The sequence below is a fragment of the Paramormyrops kingsleyae genome, chromosome 24, assembly GCF_048594095.1.
Source record: "Paramormyrops kingsleyae isolate MSU_618 chromosome 24, PKINGS_0.4, whole genome shotgun sequence".
Lineage (NCBI taxonomy): Eukaryota > Metazoa > Chordata > Actinopteri > Osteoglossiformes > Mormyridae > Paramormyrops > Paramormyrops kingsleyae.
Window position 1 is genome coordinate 8,130,227 of NC_132820.1, and position 22,453 is coordinate 8,152,679.

General features: G+C 51.1%; 1 protein-coding gene across 2 annotated transcripts in view; it reads right to left on the reverse strand.

Moving 5' to 3' along the window:
* The window catches only part of LOC111839579 (disks large homolog 4), a 77,807-nt gene extending 55,606 nt beyond the window's left edge, over positions 1–22,201 (reverse strand). Inside the window, exon 1 of one of the 2 annotated variants that reach the window (XM_072706408.1) lies at positions 21,622–22,201. In XM_072706408.1, the coding sequence (XP_072562509.1) occupies positions 21,622–21,651 (30 nt within the window). In that variant the 5' untranslated portion in view covers positions 21,652–22,201. Of the gene's footprint in view, positions 1–1,375; positions 1,475–21,621 lie in introns of those variants that run through there. The other variant, XM_072706407.1, reaches the window with a different exon arrangement.
* Positions 22,202–22,453: the final 252 nt, after the last annotated feature.

The window sequence follows — 22,453 nt, forward strand, 5'->3', positions numbered from 1 at the left end:
TAATTTACACTCAGCTGCTGATACAGCTTATTGTTTTCAGGTTATGTGTTTTCCATGATATGATCCGGGTCAAACACCTCCAAAGGGTACAAGCGGGACCTGAACCTAAAGCCTTCTGGTCCAGAATACAGCCCCCTTACCAGCTTTTCTGTCTACCATAATAATACTTGTTGCAGAGGGTCTAAGCCCCTCAAAGCTCTCAACGCTGCCTCAGCCACATTATGATACCGTCCATGTACATTAGATTATGTTTTCCACCTTTGATCATCCTCATCTGCTCTCAAAGAAGGACCAGACTTCCCAGCAGCAGGAGGTTGGCTATACTACTGGAGTTTCATCCTCACGGTCATGTGGTCATGGGGTGCCCCCCCCCCCTCCCGCACATCTGTCTGCAGGAGGCAAATGAATATTATATATTGACCACTAAACATTTCACATCATCACAACAGCCTGGTCAAAAGCGGGCAGGGGGGCAAGGAAGGGCGTGAAAAGTGAAAACCTTCCCCCCCCCCCGTTTGCTGCATCCCATAAAAAACAGATCCCCCCCCCCCGCACCCTGGCACCCGTCAGGCCTTCGTCACACAGGACGCCTCATTAGTCCTGCTCCGATTGGGAAACGGACCGTGAAGCGTGAGGACAACTGCCCCCCCAACCAACACTGGGCTCTGATCGATCGCCCCCCCCCCCAGACACATGGACACGGCCACACCTTCAACCGCCGCCCAGCAACAAGTCCTCCGGGTCGGCCACCCATCGCATTTCTGACACGCAAACATGCCACCAATTAAAACACACGCGATATGACACACGCAGTCACACAGACATGCACACACACATCAGAGATCTGCATCACGGCCTGCAGTCAAACAGGTATCAATACGGGCGGACGTACCGGCGGGGAGGAGGGACAAACAGAATATTGGGGGGAGGGGGGGGGGGCAGTCACACAGAAAAACATGGTATACATGCACACGCACGGTGACACGCATGGTGACATACGCGAAGCATGCCAAGTATGCAGCCAGCAACACAAACACAAACACGCAGTGACTCACAGCTGGCGAGCGCAGAACTACGCTGGTGACTGACTGGAGGTCTCTCTGCGAAATCCGGCATGACGGCAAGTAGACAGACACCCCCACGCCGTCCCCCCCCCCCACCCCACCAACACTCCGCAGAACACAGCCTCTGCTGCTATCGGCTGAAAAACCATCCATGGCAATATTGACACTCCGAGTTAGCACGGCATGGCAAGGGATGGTCGGGGGGGGGGGGGGGGGGTGGTTGGGTAGGGGTGAGGGAGGGAGGAGAGGGAGAGAGAGAGGGGGATGAGACGGAGGAGAGATGCTTCTCCTGAGAGATAAATTGTACCTACCACACAAGAACAGAGCAAGGGGAGCTTAGTGCGTCCCTTCATCAGAGAAAGACAGGAAACAGCAGAGTCTGAGACGCTGGCAGAGAGGGGAGAGAGGGAGCGAGGGATAGGGGGAGGAGGAGGAGGAGGAGGGAGGGGGGAGACGAAAAAGAAAGAGGGAGGGGGGGCGCGAGCGAAGGGAGGGGAGGGGGCGATCGCAGAGGATGAGGAGGGTGGAATTTCCTGGAAGCCGGAGAAGATGTGTGACGGCTCTGCGCCCCCCCCCCACCCCGCCAGTGTCGGAGCGGAGATCCCCGGCGGACTGTGTGTTGTACGCGACGCGCTTCTGACACGCCAGCAGGAGGGAACGAGGATGAGACGGCGAGAAGAACTGAGAAAGAGAGTGAGTGAGGGAGACGGGGAGAGAGAGAGAGAGGGCGAGTCTCAGCGGTGCTCCCGCCTCGAACCTGACGCACAAACACACGGTGCCCTCTGCCTTCCGCTTCCATTCACATCCGTCCTTTATAACTCGGCCTCCCTGGTAACTGTGAGACGGGGGCACTGGATGGACGACCGTCCCTGAGTTTGGACGCCAAGCTTTAAAAGGAGAGCGTGACGGGACGTGTAAAATGAAACGCATCCCAATGTTCTTGTACAAGTACAAATGGGAGACAAAGCATCATCAACAGCACGATACGTCCATCACTCATCTCCCATGAGCATTTATCCAGGACTGGGTCTTGGTGAGTCAGGAGCCCCCTGGACGCTCAGGCAGGGCATGAGGCAAGAGTACCGCCCCCCATCCCGACCCACCAATAACTGGGACGCCAGCTGGGAACACTACCACCAATAAGCAAATGACGCCAAAACGAATGGCGTAAGTTGTTACATCATCCTGGTGTAACACTACATTACCACTGTGTGCAGATCACTGCAGAAAAGCAGTCTGTATATCAGTGTTGGGTATCTTTGTGTTGTTAAGACCCTGGATCAAGTGGGGGGGGTGGGGGGGGGTCACGATACACTGGCTCAACCCCCCCCCTTTTTTTACCTCTCCCTCCATCCTCCAAGACGGCGGTAATTAGGTGGTAAACCGCAGAGTAAACAGACACCCACAGACTCTCTGGGGGGGACAGGCTCTGCACGGTGGGCGGAACCGGATTCAGGGGCTCGGTGGGCCGCGGTTGGGCCCAGGGAAGGGCTGCTGAAGGAGGCCATTCAGGGACTGGATCTCATACTCCTACTGGACTGAGCCGTCACACAGCATCGTTACACTGCACGGATCTTGGAATTACTAAGAAAAAACACTAAGTTAAGTTAAGGTCAAAGGTACAACAGCAGGTCCCTCGAGGATGAGAATCCTGAGACGTGGAGTGAACAGGGCCATGATGACACAGAGACCAACCCATGTCCCCCCCCCCCCCCATCAGGCACTGTAACTAGGGACTGGGGGGGGGAGACATGGGGCAGAGGTGACACTGCAAACAGGAGCCAGGGGACCGTCATTTTCCTCCCAGATCAATAACAGAAATATCACTGATTGTTTGTGTATTTATCGACGTTAGTGGTAAATGGAAGTTATGGTGAAGGGCAGAGTTATGTGAGGAGATGCTGCTTCAGACGGGTCATAACTCTTTTAGGGAACTTCCAGAATGTGGAAAATTTGCTCGACCCCCCCCACCCTTACATCATACTGCAGGTCAGAAATGCAGAAAATTACAGCTCAGGAGGAGATGAACCTACTCTACCTCTCACAGCCCATCTGCTCAGCCTCCTCTCAGTGCACCCTCTTCACCTCTTTCTCTTCATCCTCTCTCTTCCTCCGGTCCCCCCTTCCTCTCATTCCTCCCGTCTCTATTCTATCCTGTGATAGCCCTGGCATATCGTCATGGCAACAATCAGGCCTTGATAGCTTGGTTGCTGGGCAACTGACATCACCAGTAAGAGGAAGTCAAACAAATATGGCAGAAGATGGAAGAAGCGCGCGGTGCCGGACCTTGGGCGTGCCCGCGATGGTCTGGGTGTATCTGAGCACGTCTGCTTTTGCATCTGTCTGCATGTGTTCAGGTCCATATGCACATGTTTGGGTCCATCTGCGCGCGTTCGGGTCTGTCTGTGCATGTTTTGCATGCGTTGATTTCTCATCCGCGTTTAATCTATTCTAAGGTACCACCACTGTTCCCCGAGTCATTTAATCTTCACTGCTCTATGGATCATCAACTGACAACAAGGTATCCATGGAAATCTGTGTTTTAGACACGCAAGCAGCTCATTATGAGAATAAAAATCGAGGTAGAAAGGCACAGCGCATTAAAAACAGTAACCCCCCCCCCCCCCCCATAAGATCAGAGAGATGAAAGCACTAGTCTGCCCACAAAAAGGTCAGCGCTTACTTCTCTGCTGCGAAAAGACACACTTTCCACATTCCACAAATGCACCAGATTACGTAAGAGAATGGAGAGATCAGCAAAGGACCAGGAGTAGGGTCTACAGCACATGCATACTAAATATCAGCCACGCATTAAAACCTTGCCGCATTAGTTACATGGTTTTATTTTTGCACCCTAAAACAACAATGACACCTATCTGTCTGTCCTCCCTCGTTTCCAGCAGAGGGCGACGTTGAGTCTGGAGCCAGTCCCAGGAATCACAGGATATGCTCACGCTCACACGCTATGGGCGATGTATGGACAGTGATTTACATGGCTGCACGTTTTTGGACCAGGGAAGAAAATCTGGACGAGCGTGGGGTAGATGTGCAAACAACATAGAACTAAAGCCACAACGGGGGGGGGGGGGGGGGGGGGGGGCGGAGGAAGGGGGGGGTTAAGCCACAGGCACAACAACATCTCTCCCTAAGATCAGAATCCAGAAACCTTCTGGCTGACACATGTGAAGCACTACAAATGCCTGCTACCACTGTCTGCTTGAATAATTCATTGTTCTAATGAGCCTCATTTCAGCATCCTATGCCTTGTCAAGCATCAGGGCGATGCTAACATATGCTAACAAAAGCTAGCACGTGCTAACGCAAGCTAAGCAATGCTAACATATGCTAACAAAAGCTAGCACATGCTAACCGATGCTAACATACATAGATTACCAACAATGCTTCGTCAAGTAGGACATCTAATACAACCAGAACCAACAATGGGGGTCATTTTCCCCATTTGAGGCTTGGTCTGTCAAACACTGGCCCATCTGCTGGAGAAATCTAGCGACCAACATTTTCAAATAGATCTACATTGTCAAATACAGGGAGTTTCTGCATGACACAATGCTGCTGCTGCATCTCAACCAAACAGTCAATTAACGTTATACGTTTAAAGAATACAGCGCAGTGCTATTTAATGAAGAGTTTTACAGCAAAGCTCTGATTGTGAGGTTTTTCACAGGGAATCAAATAAATGAAGAAGCCAGTCTGTTAGCGCAGGGAAAAAATCCCCAGAAAGATTCCCTCACCCCCCCCACCGGCAGCCTTATGGGACACTGTCCCGCTGCCCTTGGCGGCTTCGAGGGCGTCCTTCAGGCTGAGCACAATGACAGCCAGCCCGGGCGACCACTCGCCGACAGCAGATTGGACGAGTGCGACCGATAAGGGCCGCCCTGATTGGATTTTTATTCTTGTTTCTTTTGGGATATCGGGCTGTAATTTGTTTGTCAAATCCAGGCACTTCCTCCAGTTTCATCTGCGTGGACGACCGCTCTGCCTGTTGCGACCTGGTACATGGTAAGTGGTCACACACACACACACACACACGGTATAACAAACATTTAAAGGCAGAAGGTGCTGTAATTCATGTTCCCTATAGGGGCCTGTTACTACACGTAATGTCGATAGAGGTTTGTAATGCAGATACCATCCTGTTCAGGGTGTCCCCTGCCTTGTGCTCTCTGCTTCCCTGTACCATATAAGGTGGTTATGGATGGATGGATGGATGGACTGTACGTAATGTCTAATATAAACCCATCAACAGAGATCCACATGCAGTGGTGCTGTGGTTCTGTGTGACTGATCGTCTTCTGGGTCCACGCCGATAACATTCGTTCTGGAGCGAAGGCCTTGAGCTTGTGGGAGCTGAACGCCTCTGCAGGAAGTCGCCATCGCGGGGGTCATGAGGCTCGATCGAGGCTCTGTCCCAGTGGTTTGTTGGGGGGGGGGTCATCTGAATGATGGCGGCATATCGCATTTGTCAGGGAGTTGGATCCCTTTCCATACGAGCAGCTGTGAGTCAAAGTTTCAGAAACAATGGTCGTAAAACAGACAGCGAGCTCATCATTAATGACGCTGCGGGGGGGGGGGGGCAGGCGTGAAACTACCCCTATCAGAGCCCGAGACACAGTAGCTCGTACTCGCCACCCTTAACATCATTATTCATTTGCTCAACCCTTTCACCCTGAAATAGAACAGTCTGAACCCCCCCTCCTCCCTGCTGATTCTGGGTGATGTGATCTGGATAACAGGGTGTCACTCAAAAGACGTTTGTTGTAACTTTGCTATGGTGATGGTGGTAAATATGCAGCATGCAAAATGAGTGAAATGCTGCAAACCCTCATAAGGAAACCTGCAGCTTATTCACACATCAAAGTTCATAATATAACAGAAATCTAATAAAATCTTTATGGATGCCAAAGAAAATGGAGTGTAGTGGAAACTGCAGGACATGTTCTGGGTGAGGTGAGCACGCTCCTGTTTATTATGAATGCCCTGCAATGAAAGTGAGTTTTTGTTGGATCTGAAATGAAACTTGCTTATGGGATCCAAACCCACAACACCTGAAGATATCTGTTTAGTGCTAGTACACCAGCACTGGATGTCTGAACAAATGCTGACCCGGGTCTTGGCCCTTCCACTCTAAACACTAAACTCACCCTGACATGCTAAATATCAAGGAGGAACGGCTGCTCACCCAGAAACTACTGACAGTGACAAATGGCATGGCTATCACAATTTTCTTAAGTTCCAATATAGATCCATCCACTTACATTTTTATAATATTTGAAGGAACAGATCATATATTTATTTAGTAGAAGCTTTTATCCAAAGTGACATACATATTTGAGAGCAGCCTGTCCCTGGAGCCATTGGAAGTTAAGGGCCTTGCTCAATGCAACGCCACGATAGAACTATTCTGCTGAAGCCTGGGAGTCAATTCAGCAAACTTCTGATCATGATCACAGTGTTCTAATCCACTGCCTCCCAAAAGCCTGTGACTCCAGTGGGACTCAAACCCACAACCTTTGAATGGCTTCATCCAGTCAAAGTCTAAAGGTCAAAGATGCTATCCATCGTGCCACAGAGCCAGACTGAATTCACAACCCTCCCAGGACTTGAACCCAAAATCAATTCCTGATTCAGCATCTAAAATACATAAATAATATGTAAATATGACATATTACTGTAAACAAGAGAGCAAACCATAAAATCAGCAGGCACAAAATCGCAATGGAAAAGGTCAATTGTTCTTACATAGAATTTCCACTTCAAAATTTCTAACCGGATATTAAGTCATAAATGACTCATACATTTAATACTAGCGTCGGTTACCGCTGAAATAAAAATGTAGTTCTCAAAAGTTCCACTGGGTGTCAGTATTTGCCAGGGACCAAATCGGTGCGGTTAAAACCAAACAGCGGTTACAGTTACACAAAAAATGCTTCATCTGGTACAAACCCTGCTATTTCCACTGACAGAAACCAATTCCCCAAAGATCATGTTGCACCTACTTGCACAGCTCATTTCACATATAACAATTTAATATATTACCATCAATTGCAGCTTTTATTGCTGTTCATTGTGGACATTACTGATGAGATCAAACCAAAATGTTTGCAGAGGGATTCGGGTTTTTTTTCCCCTCAGTGGTACATAATATTATAATGACAGGCATTTAAGCTGGTCTCCTTGCTGCATTCTGACACTCAGGGCACAATCGGAGAGCGTCAGTTTGCCACAATTCACCAGGAAATGAGGAGGGGGAAGTTAGTCCGAAATCAGGCCTGGGCGCATTACACCTCTCTGTACCCAGACGCCGCCGTGGCTCAGACAGGCTCGTGTTACCAGCGACGACAGGAAACGGGAGAGAAGGATGCAGGCTGGGCTCCAGTTCCTGCCCGTCATTTGCCTCCCTTTTAATGTCCCTGCTGTTGTCCATCTCCCATGTCGCCCTTTTCTCTGCCTCATCCTGCCCCTGAGGTCAATGCCCCCTCCTGTCCCGTTAGAGACATGGTCTTTGTACCCTCCTTTATCCTCATCACCCTCCCCCCCACAGTCACCATCTACCTCATCTCTCTCTCCATGTCTTCCTTGTCATTGGGGGGGTGGGATGGGGTCATGCTAGGGCCGTGGAGAGACAGAGAGATAGGGAGAGAGGAGAGGAAGAGCAAGAATCAGCCAGAATAGAGGAAGGTGGGAGGTGAAAAACACACCCCTTGGGAGTTTTTCTTACACAAAAATGTTCTGAGGGCAGAGCAAAAAATTATTGGTTGAGAGAAATAACCAATCAGATTGTAGAGGACATGGGTCCTAGCAACTATAAGAAATGGGACCAACCAATCAGATGTCTTGGTCCTGCCTCATCCAGTTGCTTGGACCCACCTCCTCTACAACTTGCTTCGTTATCTCTCTGATCCAATAATTTTTCAGAACATTTCTATGTAAGTAAAACTAGTGAAGTGCACAGAGAGCAGGGGGTGAAGAGGGGTCAAGTACGAAACAGCTGAGGCAGGGCCCCGGGTTCGACCCCTAATGCAGTATCTCCGCCTGTGTCTGTGTTCAGTCTCTGCCCATAAATCCAGGTGCTCAAAAATTCCCAGAGCGGACCGTTAAGCCGATAAGCACACACTCACCAATGGAAAATGCCGGAACTTTGCCGCCACAGAACACTTACACAGACTTCGGCGTATTTGGCCTTTATCAGAGAAGGAGGAGGGAACTTCATGAAAGGTCACCGTGGCGACAGACAATCCAAAGGGAAGACAAACGACGGAGACCAATGGGCCGCCATCTGAAGTTTGTCACACACCTAGGAAAACACACATGGGCAGACACGTGCCCGGCCGTCTGCAGGGGGAGGCGGCGGGATGGATGGTAAAAGGAGGACATTTCACCAGCTTGGTGAGGAAAGCTGGCAGGGTATGAGGGCAACGGATCAAGCCAGGAGAGATGAAGGGCTAGAGAGAAGGAGAGGTACCACACACTGCCGGCGAGCATCCCTCCCGCTCCCTGGCGTCTTTAATCTAGCAGACCCCTCTCTAGCGTACATATAACACCTTACACAGCTGTACGCTCCCTGCTGACACTGCTGCAGCATGTGACGTCACAATACAGATGATGTCACAATCGAGGTCAGTGGGGGATTTACAGGCTCTGAAACCCATGCCATTAAACCAGTCTGGCTCTTTTAGGTTACTTGATTTCTTATTCTTTATCCATCTGGCGCCTCTTCCAAAGGTCGCCGGTGGGAGATGGGGTCCAAACCTGGCCGACCACGGCAGCTTTGTTGCGGTGGAAGGGGAGTCGCTCAGTGTGTTGGCGGGTTAGTCAGGGGGCCTGTTGGCGTTCCCTCCTCTGCCTTCTCGCACGGAGTCACACTGACTGCCGCAGGCGGACTCGGACAGACCCAGCTACCACGACCCATCTGCCGCTCTGACAGGGCTCGCCGTCAGCCTGCCGAAGCCTGTTACCATAATAATAAACCCTCACCATCTGGTTGACCTGGGGTTCAGAATGCATGTGTGTGTGTTTGTGTGTGTGTCTGTGGGGGGGGTTCCACGACAACAGGCTGAGGGAAAGGCATCACTGACTAACCGGCAATGCCAGCGCCTGCCCAACAGAGGGTGAAAATGTTGGTACATTCAGCTGTATCCATGGCAACTCACAAAAGTCAAAGGGCTTGACGTGAGGGATTGGAACCCCCAACATACTGGTGTCGATTCCGTGCCACTGCACCTGGCTGATCTGGCGTAACGAGGCCTGCTTTACTGAGTCTCAGGGAGGGGAGGGGCACCAATACTGAAACATAGACGTAATGTGGTGAGGATGCCCCCCCCCCCCCCCCAACCATAATTCTCAGAAGGCGACGCACGCGCGGCGACCACCTGTTCAAACGAGCAAAATAACAGCACGCTGACTGTGGCAGCTGGGGGTGGGTAGGGATGGGGACCTGACTAGGGTGTGCACACGTGTCCCCACGCACATATGCGTATGTGTGCTCATTCACACGCCCCTGCACGTTCCTGCTTTACATGCTAAAAGAGTTTAAGGGCATTTTTAAAAGAAGCACCTCTTTCCGTGGCTGACATGTGCTTGCACGTGTGTGTGTGTGTGTTTAAACAAATATAACTGCACCAACATGGTCCTGGGTTCATGCCCCCCCACAATCTCTCCTTCCCGCCAGCACTTGGCACATCCCTCCTGCAGCTGGCGTTGTTGCACATGGGGTATGTGTGTGTGTGCGTGTGTGTGTGTGCGTGTGTGAGAGAGCCTGTGTACTAATCTCAGTGGGCCTCGCCGCAACATGCACGTTGGCTGAAGGTCAAATCTCTGTGCAAGTTGTTGGGGGGGCAGGGAGGGGGTAAGTGGCAGAGTAGTTGGGGGGGGGGGGCGGAAATGAGGGAAGAAGAAGGGGGAACTGAAGCGAAAAGAAGGAAGTGGGAGGGGGACACACTCATGGCAGATGTTCCATACAGCATCTATAGTAGTTAAATCACCATGTTTGAAGAGCCTGCTGGCATATGAACTGCAGTATAAATAAGCCTTTATAGTGCTGAATATTCTGTGCTTTAAATGCTATAGTACATGACACTGGTACATGACATCCACTCCACATCAAAAGTGCAAACAGGAGGTTGTTGGTTCAATTCCCGGCCAGGTATGCTTCTATTTTTCCATTAGGCAAACATAGAGCAGATATTAAAGCCATCGCTGGTGGGTGAATAACGAGGTATTTATATTTCAATTAACACAGGAGAACCACACTTCGGTGATGTAATGATGAAATGGGGGGGGGGGGGGGCACCATGAGGTCTTAAAGAGACAGAGCAGAAGAAATAAAGAGAATCATTCCGTGGCGATCAGCTGGCCGGACTGTTCCGGCATGCTCCCACGCAGCTCGGATGCACTCAGGCACCAACGCGCATGGGTCTCGTGCCAGACAGAAACCGCGCAGGACTTACATTCGAGAAGGATGGAGGGAGGGAGGGCAGGAAGGAAGGGAGGATATGGGCAGAATGGAGGCCGGAGGAACAGGAAAAAAGGGAATGGGAAGGCAGAGGACGAAAGGCAACAAGGGACGCAACAAGGCTGACAGAGAGGGGGCATGGACAGCAAGAAAGAAGTGAAACGACTGAAGGTGATAACGGAGGAGAGAGAGAATAGATTCAGGCTATAGATACAGGTGGAGGCTGTGACAGTTTAAAGGTGGAGTGGGGAGTAACACCACCGACAGGAAGAGGACAATGGGCCCCGGATGCAGAATCCTCCATCATCTCTGTCTCTGTGAGGGTGGGGCTTCTAAAGAGCACAGGTGCATGTTCTCCCTGGTGCAGCCTGTTAGCATCAATGTTCCTCTGCCTCCCTGGCCTGTTGGCGTGATTGCTGCCTCAGGCTGCCCTTAATGTGGTGGCGGGAGCCCAACCTGCCCAGGCCATTAGAGACAATGCTCCCACTTGGGCCATTAGACAAGCTGTTCCCACCTGTGATGTGATAGACTCTGCTCCCGCCTGGACCATTAGAGACTCTGCTCCTGCCCAGAACGGTAGAGACTCTGCTCCTGCCCTGAACGGTAGAGATTCTGCTCCCTCACTGAACCTTACAGATTCTGCTCCCTCACTGAACCTTACAGATTCTGCTCCCACCCGGAACGTTAGACTCTGCTCCCGCCCGGAATGTCAGAGATTCTGCTCCCTCCCGGAACCTTACAGATTCTGCTCCCACCTGGATCGTTACAGACTGTGTTCCCACCCAGAATGGTAGAGACTCTGCTCCTGCCCGGAATGTCAGAGATTCTGCTCCCACCCGGATCATTACAGACTGTGTTCCCACCCAGAACGTTACAGATTCTGCTCCCGCCTGGATCGTTACAGACTGTGTTGCCACCCAGAATGATAGAGACTCTGCTCTTGCCCGGAATGTCAGAGACTCTGCTCCCACCCAGGCCGTTACAGATGCTGCTTCAGCCTGGGAGTGAAAGCTTCAGTGCTCCAAAAAGTGGTGTGCTGTGCATGAGACTTTCACTGCATGAGTATCACGCAAACAAACAGTATATCTGTGCAGTATTATATACGTATGTATATCCAAAAACATGGTTGTGTGTGTGTGTGTGTGTGTGTGTGTCTCAAAACAGGAGCACACACTGTGAGGTTTGAACATGAGGTTTTTTGGGCATGCGAGGTTTTAATACATGTGATTTCAGCGTGTGAGGGGTTAACATGTGTGTCTGTCGTGTGTGAGGTATGAACAAGTGATCAAGCAAGCAGGTAATTGAGCAGACAGGCAGAGGAACACTGAGTGGCGCTGTGGCTCTGGCAGCCAGTGGCTTCGTGACAGGCTCGGCAGTGTAGTGGGGGGAGGATGTGTGCCGCCCGCGCAGGGATCCATTCTGGGAAGAACTGGGGGGGTGCGGATGTGGGGGGGGGGGCACGCTGAGGTGTCGGCGATGGCCGTCTGAGGGGGTGGGGGTGGCTGTGGGTGGCCACAGGTTATAGTCATGAGAAATGGTGGGAATGGGCTTGCTGCCCCCCCCCCCTGCCCCGCTGAGGCTGTGTGAATGGGCTCTGCAGAGCGGCAGTGAGAGGAGCAGAGCGGCGGCCGGATGAATAATTGAGGCGACCGGTGGGCGGGAGGGACGGCTGACTCCATCTGACTGGCGTCACGCCTGCCTGCGTGTGTGTGTGTGTGTGTGTGTGTGTGGGAGGGGGCCATGTTGCTGCCCACACCCCCCACCTCCCGCCTCACCTGCCCGAGTACACCGCTGTCCCAAGGCGAGCCTGTAGATAGAAACAGCGCGAATGCTGATGCCGATGATGATGACGATGAAGATGAAGATGACGATGGCACTGACCACACACGTGAACACCTGTGTCGTATCCCATTGCCCCCGCAGTTAACAGGATGAAGAGGGGGTGAGGAGGAGGAGGGGGAGGAGAGCACGGGCTGGGGTCATGCTCTCTATCCGAGAGTTGGACCTGTGTAAGGACTGCAGCCGGAACCGGGTAAAGACCCCGACTGAAAAGGCGTAAAGAACACAGCCAATACTGTGTAAAGACCATAGCTGAAAAGTCATAAGGACCGTAGCTGGGATGTGTAAAGACTGTAGACAGAAACGTGTAAAGTCCATGGGCGTAACCGCTACAGACCATGGCCAGAACATGTAAAGACCACAGCCGCCACCAGGATGCCTAAAGACTATGACTATGCCCGGAACCATGTGAAGACTGGGTCTGAAAAGGTGTAAAGACCATGAAAAGATCATGGACAGAATGTGTAAATACCACAGCTGGAACCATGTAAAGGCTGCTGGAACCACGTACAGTAATGACCACTGCCGGAAACATATAAAGACATGCAGTCGAGCCACATAAAGTCCACAGACACAATGTGTAAAGACCACAGGCAGAAACGTTTAAAGACATGTGAAGACCGCAGCCAAAACGACATAAAAACCAGAAGACAGAAACATGGTCGAAATCGAAATAAATTATTTTCGAAGGCATAGTTTAGATTCTTATTTCACGCACAAGATACCGTCACATTTCCGCTTAAGTTCCGCCACATTCCGTATGCGATTTTCGCCACAAAAGGTGGCATTTCAGTGTGCTGCCTCTCCTCCGTCACGCCGCTTTCTGATTCGCCGCGAGCGCCTTACTTCCTGCAGGTCGCTGCGGTGCGAGGAGCCACCTCAGAGTTGAAGACGAGCAGACAGGAAGCAAGACAAGCAAGACCTCAGTCATCGAGCAGACAAAAGTTATACAGACTCATCAAATTACACATATTGATTTTAATATGACAGCCCAGACAATGGGGTGCAAATGACCAAAGCAACCTTGCATTAGCATTTATCTAAAACATTCTCCTTAAACAGGTGTGACCGTTATAATCCACCCCCATGCTGCCCGTCGGCAACACAATTAAACCACCGAGTGTAATTAAATTGACAGCAACACGCCATTACTGCGGCAGTTTGTAATTGACTGCTGGAGGAGGGGACACCTTTGTGCAATACACTCGATTCACACTTTACAAATGCCTGTGATTAGCATCAGCCCAGCGAAGCTAACCATCTTCCAGGTGGATCCAGGAGGATGCCCCCCCCCCCCACGGTGACACATCGCTGACCGGGACCAGAACCAGGCCCGGCTCCAGCTCTGAATTGCCGCATGAGCCATAAGGGGGGCAGGGGTAAAGCTCAGTAAGCTGTGGGGAGGATGTTGGATGGGGGGCGGGGGGGGGGGGGGGGGGGGGGGTAGATTGGGGGTAAAACTTGCCACAGAAGGTTCTGGAAACACATTGCAACACGGAACCAGAGAATATTGAATATAATTTCACATTATAAATTGACCATGTATATGGTCACATGAATTGTGCTCTTAGACATTTGACCAGACACTGACCGATGCCGCCCCCCGACCTCCTGCTTCCTCCCCATCCCTTCCACACCACTCACCCACCCGTCCCCACCCGCCCTGTCCTTTGCTAGTCCCACCTTCCCAGGTGCCATGTGCCAGGGCAGATGCATCAGAGGCGTGCCGGCGGGCAGGAGCACAGATGGAGGCATGTGATGTCACCGGGCTGCCGGGGGCGGCGACACGGCGAGGCTAAGGTCGCCACCTGCTGGCCACACCCCCTCTGGCTCTCAGCGATGTTACCCCCCCACCCCATCCCCTGAAAAAGGGTCAGGCTACACAAGGGGGGGGGGGGGGTTCACATGTTTGCAGAATGATAAAGCTGAACTGCAAGCATGGCACTTATACCCCGCAGAATGCAATTTAAGTAAACAAATATTTGTAAGGATAAATCAAAATGCAAGCAGGAGCATGGCCGTGTAGGAGAATATCTCAAAAGCAGGGAAAACACCTTTTACATCCTGGGGACCGTGTTCTGAGTGGGATAGTTTTAATTAGAGGGAGGGACAAATGATGCTAAATAAATTAATAAAAAGCTGTGGGGTGGGGCTAGATTTGTGCGGGGCCCCTCTAGAAAGGGGGCCCACGTTTTAATCGAGCTCACATTCAGGCTGTGAGTCAAGGGTAGACAAGAGCAGCACTAGGGCCGGAGAATTCTCTCAGAACAGGGGCTGATATTATCTGGCTTCAGACGCCGATACTGTCCATAAGTCACTTATTCCCAAATACGACAGGATGATGTGGAGAAACAGGATGGAAATAACAGATATGCCCACTGTGGCACTAACACATCGAAGTCGTACTTCCCGGCTGAAATATCCAACCAATTTTATATTTAGTTCCTCTATGCAGACGGCTTTTAACGCTGGGTCTTACTGATCGAGTGGAAAAGGGGGACATGTCAGTCGTGACAGAAAATGGCCTTTACAAGTTATCCCCTCTCCCCAGTTAAAAAAAAAAAAGCAAAACAACAAAAGTCGAGCAAGTGCTTTGAAGCTCAGAGTAAACTCTAAAAATACCCTGGAGCACCTGAGGTGTCGAAACATTTACTGGATATGAATTTGTAACAAAAAAAAAAAAATCACCAAGACAATCTAAATGCTATTTCTGTCTCGGAATCTGCGTGAGCATTACTGGAGAGCAGCGTTTTAAAATAGACCGACTGATGTATGTGATCAGAAAATTCTAAATATACATTGGTTTTCACTTTGGGTCTGTTGGTGGAGTTCCCTGCGTGTTCCTCTGGGCAAATCTGATTTCCTACCACAATCCACAGACATGTTGTGGCAGGCGAATCGTGAGCCTCAGAAATGCCTATGCCGCACTTTGTGTGGGGTGGGGGGAGGGGGGGGAGGGGGGCAGCAGCGGCCTGAAAACCTCCTGCCTTGGTTTTCCTGGGACTTGCAGGCTCCCAGTGAATCTGCATCACCGCGGAGATGAGAAGGACGGATAGAATATTTCACTCAGCCTGTCATAAACAGCGACGGCACCAACATCCAACCATCTTCAGTGTGGTGATCCGCCATTTATCTTATATTTACTGAGCAGACGCCTTTATCCAAAGCAATGAACGTTTGTGTTTTCAAAGCAGGACCAGTCAGTCCCAAAACCACCGGGGGTTGAACTCACTCTGCTGGCAGTAGGATGCGAACCAACGACCTCTGATCACAGACACGGCAAGTTTGGCAACCTAACCCACTGAACCACAAACCGCCCCCCCCCCAAACACATTCACAGAGCTCTGCTGCACTCAAGCCAACAGCACCAGAGCCGCGAGGCAGTAACAGAAACCATTAAACTCCCAAGACACTGCCCCCCCCCCCCCCAAGGGAGTCATATCAACCTATGAGATAACATTAACTGCACTGGCCATTGGCCTATTAGAAAATAAGGGTAGTGAACATAAAAATATTTAGTGAAAGCAAACAGCATTCAATGACTTAATTATTGCCTATTTATATAATTTTCATGATTGCTATAACAGTTAAAAACTGCCATGAATCTGTATTGCAGGATTAAGGTGCTCTCAGTGTGTTCTGCAGTGTTTATTATGGTCTGCGCGGTGATAAAAGCCCACTGCGATGCCTGTCGTGTGATGACGTCACGCGAGGACGACGTTGCCATAGCACCCAGCTACTCCTATGGTCTGTCATCACGCCGCATTAACCGGACAATAAAGCACGCTAAGTTACTTTACTCCGGCCGGGAGCATCCGACACAATGCGGCCTGCGGGCAGAAATGCGATAAACGCGCTTAAATTCCAAAGTGCAGCCTAATTAACAGATTAAAATGCATAATACAATTTACATGTTTATTTGCACTGGCTATATGTAAATTTGACTCTTAACTGATCATTAATCATAATACATAATTACATAAATCACCATATTCATACTCGTTATGTGACTATGTAAATCAGGGGGCCCAAGACACCATCCCTGTCATCCTGTGTGCCTGCCCTACCAGGCCCCCTAAGCCAGAATCTGAGGCTGCCCCCCCCTCCCCCCAAGTGTGTTTAGGATCTCGTTTGCACCCCCGGATTACGACCGACCCTGTGACACTCCCTGGCCACCATTGCGGCTCACAGCAGATTTGATACTGAACTTTGAGAACTTCTGTCCGACATGCAGATTCAGGGATACAGGAAAAACACTTGATGACAGAGGCTAGGGGACAGGCTAGGACACTCTGTACATAATCCGAAGGTTGTGGGTCGAAATCCCAGAGCCAGAAGAGAGATTTTATCACTGGGCCCTTAAGCAAGACCTTTAACCCCCCCCCCAAATTGCTCCAGGGACGGCCTGCTCCTACTTTCTTGAGAAAAAAGAAAATGTATGCCACTTTTGATAAGAGTACCTGCTAAATAAATAAAATGTAAATATTATTCTGGATGTGTTTCAATCCAGCAGCCTGCTTTTTTGTTTTTTTTTCAAAAATACACTCATTATTGCCACATGTGGGAGAGATATGTAAATGAAAAGCCAACCGTAGGTTCACAAGATGCTCGATAACCCCCTGAGTGCAGCGTACCGCGTTCTAGAGGATCCCACCTTCCCCGGCACCTCGCTGCGTAAAAAGCACACGTCTCGCTAGCAGTTTCATTGCAGTCCAGGTCCTCCGTCTCTCTGACTGGACAGGAAGCCGTGGCGGCGGAAAGGTGGGCAGCGAATGACGGCCTGTCGCCGGGGGACGCTGACAATCGCGGCCGGAGCTATGGAAACGTGAGGCTCAGCTTCTCGTGTTGCTAATCGCGAACACGATGCGTTTAACCAGTGTGGCGGGGGTGCTGCTGATAGCGGCAATAACACTTTCATGTTAGCAAGTCTGTTTTTAACTCCGAAATGCTGCTTGCATTTTTCACAAATAAGCGGTCAGCTCATACTCAGCTAACATAGTGTGGGAGGGAAGGATCTGGGTCGAGACGGAAGCGTGTGATTGGTCTGTCATACAGGAAGAGAACCATCCCCACCTTAACCGTGGCTAACATGACAGCTGATGAATGTGGGGTGTTTCCAATGACCAACATTTAAAAAAAAAAAAAAAAACTCTCTGCTCCATCCAAAGCTCCTTCAGTCTCTTTCATCTTAAAGCAGCACAACCAGTCATTTTAAAGCTCCAAAGTGCAATTTGACCAAAAGTACAGAGAGAAAAACATATATATGTCTGTGGTGGGCACATTTCAGGCATGGCCTTTCTGTTGCCTAGTATAGCCGAACTCTTCTACCAGTGAAGCATGGCACGGAGAGAGGCTCAAAGCATCCTCTGGCTTGCTCAAGTCCATCCAAGGTCTTCTTCGACATCGGACCTCGGGGGAGGCATCATTTTTCCAGCGCCCGTGTTGCCAAAATCCACCCTCTGTCTCGTTCATCCCGGGAAGCTTGCAGACTCGCTGCAAGTTAAACTGGCTGGGGGGGGTACTTCGTGTTCCCCTGTCACGTATGGGGCCAGGTTGAACTCCAGACTGGCTCTGGGAGCACACCATGTTGTCGGGACAGTAGGACCAAAAGCAGAATAGAGCAATAATCACACTACTTAAAGCTCAGAAGGTGTGGTTGTCCCGGGCAACCATTTTCCAATTTATATGACGATTAAAGCAGCTTTCTTTTGGGTACACCAGCACAGCTTCTGGGACTTAAACAAACAACCTTCTGAGCCTTCTGTGCCATGGTACCAGCTGTCCTACTGGAACAATAAAGCATGAAATAGGGAAATAGGTAACTACAATGGCAACAAGAAACAATGGCGACATTATAAAGGAAATTAAGGAAGAAATTGATTAGTCAGAGGTATTTGATTTATCGTAGGTCGAATCCTGGGAGGTCACAGTGATGTTGGGACCTCCGCCTGAGTCACACCGGCAGGCACTCAGCTCCGTGTGCTGAATAAGCGGCATCTGTTAGTGATAATGAATGGAGTCCTTGTGAAAATGCTCTATTAATGATGCCTGGATGGCTGAAATGTCTTCCAGATACAAAAAGGGCCAGCCAGACTGAAAAGGGAGACGGGATTTTGGAAGCGAAGGGAAGGAAACAGTGTCTATTCAGCAGCAGAGATTCTCCACGAAAAGCCGCAGCTTTTCTGGCACTTAGATTTCGCTAATAAATGACTTGCAGTTTCCTGTTCTGTCCAGCTTGCTATGTCCTTCCAGTTCCTCAGCAATTTGGCACCATCCATGTTTATGGCCCATGTGCCATGACTACAGACCCCCAAGGGCCCCCAAGGGCCCCCAAGCAGGCCCCCGAGCAGAGACTCCCGAGCAGCATTACCAAATGGGACAAGGCAACATGTACTTCCAGCAGCATTAGGAAATGGGACAGGGCAAAGTGCACTTCCAGCAGCATTAGGAAATGGGACAGGGCAAAGTGCACTTCCAGCAGCATTAGGAAATGGGACAGGGCAAAGTGCACTTCCAGCAGCATTAGGAAATGGGACAGGGCAAAGTGCACTTCCAGCAGCATTAGGAAATGGGACAGGGCAAAGTGCACTTCCAGCAGCATTAGGAAATGGGACAGGGCAAAGTGCACTTCCAGCAGCATTAGGAAATGGGACAGGGCAAAATGCACTTCCAGCAACACTAGGAAATGGGACAGGGCAAAGTGCACTTCCAGCAGCATTAGGAAATGGGACAGGGCAAAGTGCACTTCCAGCAGCATTAGGAAATGGGACAGGGCAAAGTGCACTTCCAGCAGCATTAGGAAATGGGACAGGGCAAAGTGCACTTCCATCAACACTAGGAAATGGGACAGGACAAAGTTCACTCCCATTAACACCAGTAAATATGACAGGGCAAAGTGCACTCCCAACAGCCCTTACCAAATGGCACAGGACAAATCCCCCACCAAATCACCGCCTGATTCATCTCAATGCATCCTTGCAAAGACAAATCCTCACAAAGCAGCAATCACCCATGTCCATAACTCAGTCTAACAAAATGCTATCCACTGAGTCATCTTTCTGTGGTCCAGCCTCGCGGCTCGGTGATAAAGAGAATGGCTTCCGTGCCACAATAGAGTCGGCGGAGGCTCACTCGACACGGACGCCGTGCTTTTCACCACGGGGCGAGCTTTTACCGTCTCCTATTCTCCTTTTGTACTTTCGTTAGGTCTTTTCACAGCTTCATCTTCTCGGCCAGCGGAACAGCACTAATACACCCATGACAGCCACGGTTCAGACCTACATTACTGCTGATAACTCTCACATTTTCTCCATGGTTCATTCACGAAAGACTACTGAGAGTCTCCCTGTGAGCCCAGGACATTCAGGGGGTCCATATGTAATAGCTGGAGCTTTTCACATGTCACTACTTTCACCACTTGACCTATAGTGCACACATCTACACATGATCCTCCTACCCCCACACACACCACACGCATCCAAGCACACGTCTCTCACAGGCATGTAAACCCAGACCACACACACACACAGTCCGCATACTCATGTCTTTATGGGGACTCTCCGTTCATTTTTGTGAGTATAACCCAAATGCAAAGTAGTTCTTTGATTACATTCACAGATTTATGTAAAATTGAGATTATCCTTGTGGCGACCAAAAAAATGTATCCCACAAGGTAAAAAGTTACAGTTCCCTACAATTTAATAATTATAAAACACACACACACACACACACGCGCATGTAGGGTATACCTATCCTTATGGGGGCCGCTCATTCATTTCAATGGGGAAAAATGCTAACGCTAACTATGACAACCTTAACCCCTACCCTGCCCTAACCATAACCATAAGTAACCTAACAAAATACAAGAGTTTTTGCTTTTTTAGCTTTTTCATAGCAGTCACCGATTTTTATAGAATAGAGTTTGTTTCCTGGTCCCCATAAGGGAAAAAAACGGATATTTATCACGTTATGGGGACATTATGTCCCCATAAGGATAGGTAAACCCGCTCGCACACACACACACACACACACAGACCCGGAGGATCCCCGAGACGCAGCATGCCACCTCCAAGATGAGGAGGCAGACTTTTCACACCCACACGGCAGGCTGGTGTCCACGTTTTGTGATTAACAGAGAAGCTAAACGGCAATTTGCTCAAAAGGGAGCGAAAGCGGACGCGCTTCTAGCTGATAAATGCCGTGCTTCACTACGGCGGAGGGTCTCACTGGCGTACGCGAGTAAGTTTCTTAATCGCCGCCCTGCCAACTTCCAGCGAACTGTGGTCACACCAAGGGTCCAGACCTTGGGTGGTCCCCATGTCTCCATCCACCGGAGAGCGTGTGCCCCCCCCCCCAGCCACATCCCCCCCCCCCCCCCCCCCCCCCGGAACCAAAGATCCACATGCTTCCTGCACAAGCCGGTACAGGACGTCACACAGAAAGCCACCAGCCGCACATCAGAATACATAAATAAATAAGCAAATAAATAAACAGCCAAACGCATATGAGCCTCGGGGGATGTGTGAGTGAGAGAGAGAGAGAGAGAGAGAGAGAGAGAAGAAGATAGACAGATAGATAGATCAGTGACCACGGCAAGAGAGAGAAACAGTCGCCACCTTACGTAAACGCTCCCTGCAATGGAGCCACCATACCGGGCTGCCCCAGGACCGCTTACCTGAGCCCCCCAGGACCGCTTACCTGAGCCCCCCAGGACCGCTTACCTGAGCCCCCCACCCAGATCCCACCTCTGCTCACTACAGCCTAAATCCAGCTTAACTGACTACAAAGCAGCTTTGCCCATGCAAACCCCCCTCACAATCTAGCTACCTCTAAGTTTGGAGACACCCGGAGCTCCATGGCGACCGCTCCACGCGATACTCACCCCGGTACCACGCTGGGCCGGGCCACGATTCCGCCCGGACCCGACCTCGTCCCCCCACCGAGCCGGAACCCAGACAGAACACTGCTGTTGTTGGCCGCTCGGAACGGGGGGTACGGACAGAGGGACAGACGACCGTGGCACGGCGACACGCGTGAGGGAGAAAGAGGGGGGGAGAAGCCGCTGGGGTGCGGGCCTCCCCGAGAGCCCCCCCATCGGGGTAGGACTAATGAAGGGGGGCAGGCAGGAAGGGAAAACGCCGGTGTGCAGCCGAAGAGAGGGGCACAGTCACCCCGTTCCCCCCGATTCACACACACAGAGACACAAGCGCACGCGTGCACACACAGAGTAACAGCGGTTCCACTCACCTTTGTAGTTACGATGCAGAGGCAGTCCATGGTACCGACCTGACAGGGGTCCGCTTCAGCTCAACCCTCCGAATAAGAGGGCTGGACCCCACACCCTCCCCGGCCTGCCCCTCTCCTCCCGTCTTCCTGCCGGTCCCTTCTCTTCTCTTCGTTTCGCCGTGTTTTTTTTTTTATGTCGGACTGACAACTGGTGAAGGAGAGAGGAGGGAGGGAAGGGGGGGTGTTGGTGGCGGTGGCGGGGGGGTGGGGAGGAGGAGGAGGAGGAGGAGGAGGGGGGGATGAATGCAAAGTGGGAGAGGGAGGGATGGAATGAGAGAGAGAGGCAGAGAGTGAAAGGGAGAGAGAGAGGGAGAACGAGGGAGGAATAGCGGACAGGGAGGAATGGAGAGAGAGAGGGAGAGAGGAGGGGGATGAAAAGGAGGGGTGGGCTCAGGGCCGGTGCGCGAGGAGGAGAGAGAGGGAGCGGGAGCGTGTCCACATCGCCACCTAGGACAGCGATACGGCAAGCGCGAGACTAAGGACACCAGTGACAGCGGTGGCACCAGAAGAGAAGCGGGGCGAGTAGATGCGTGAGGGGCGAAGAGTGGGGGGGGGGGGGGGGGGGTGGAGAATAAAAGAGGGGAAGACGGGAGGTCTGACAGAGAGAGAGAGAGAGAGAGAGAGCAAAGGAAAGAAGAGGCGATAGGGACGCGGGAGTGAACGGCAGCAAAACCGCAGCGGGGGAGAGCGAGGGGGGTGGGGCGGGGGGGCGTGAGGACGAAGAGGAGGGAGCTTGTGAATGCAGATGTAGCCAGAGCAGGGCACCCTGGGGGAGGGAGTTTATCGGGGGGAT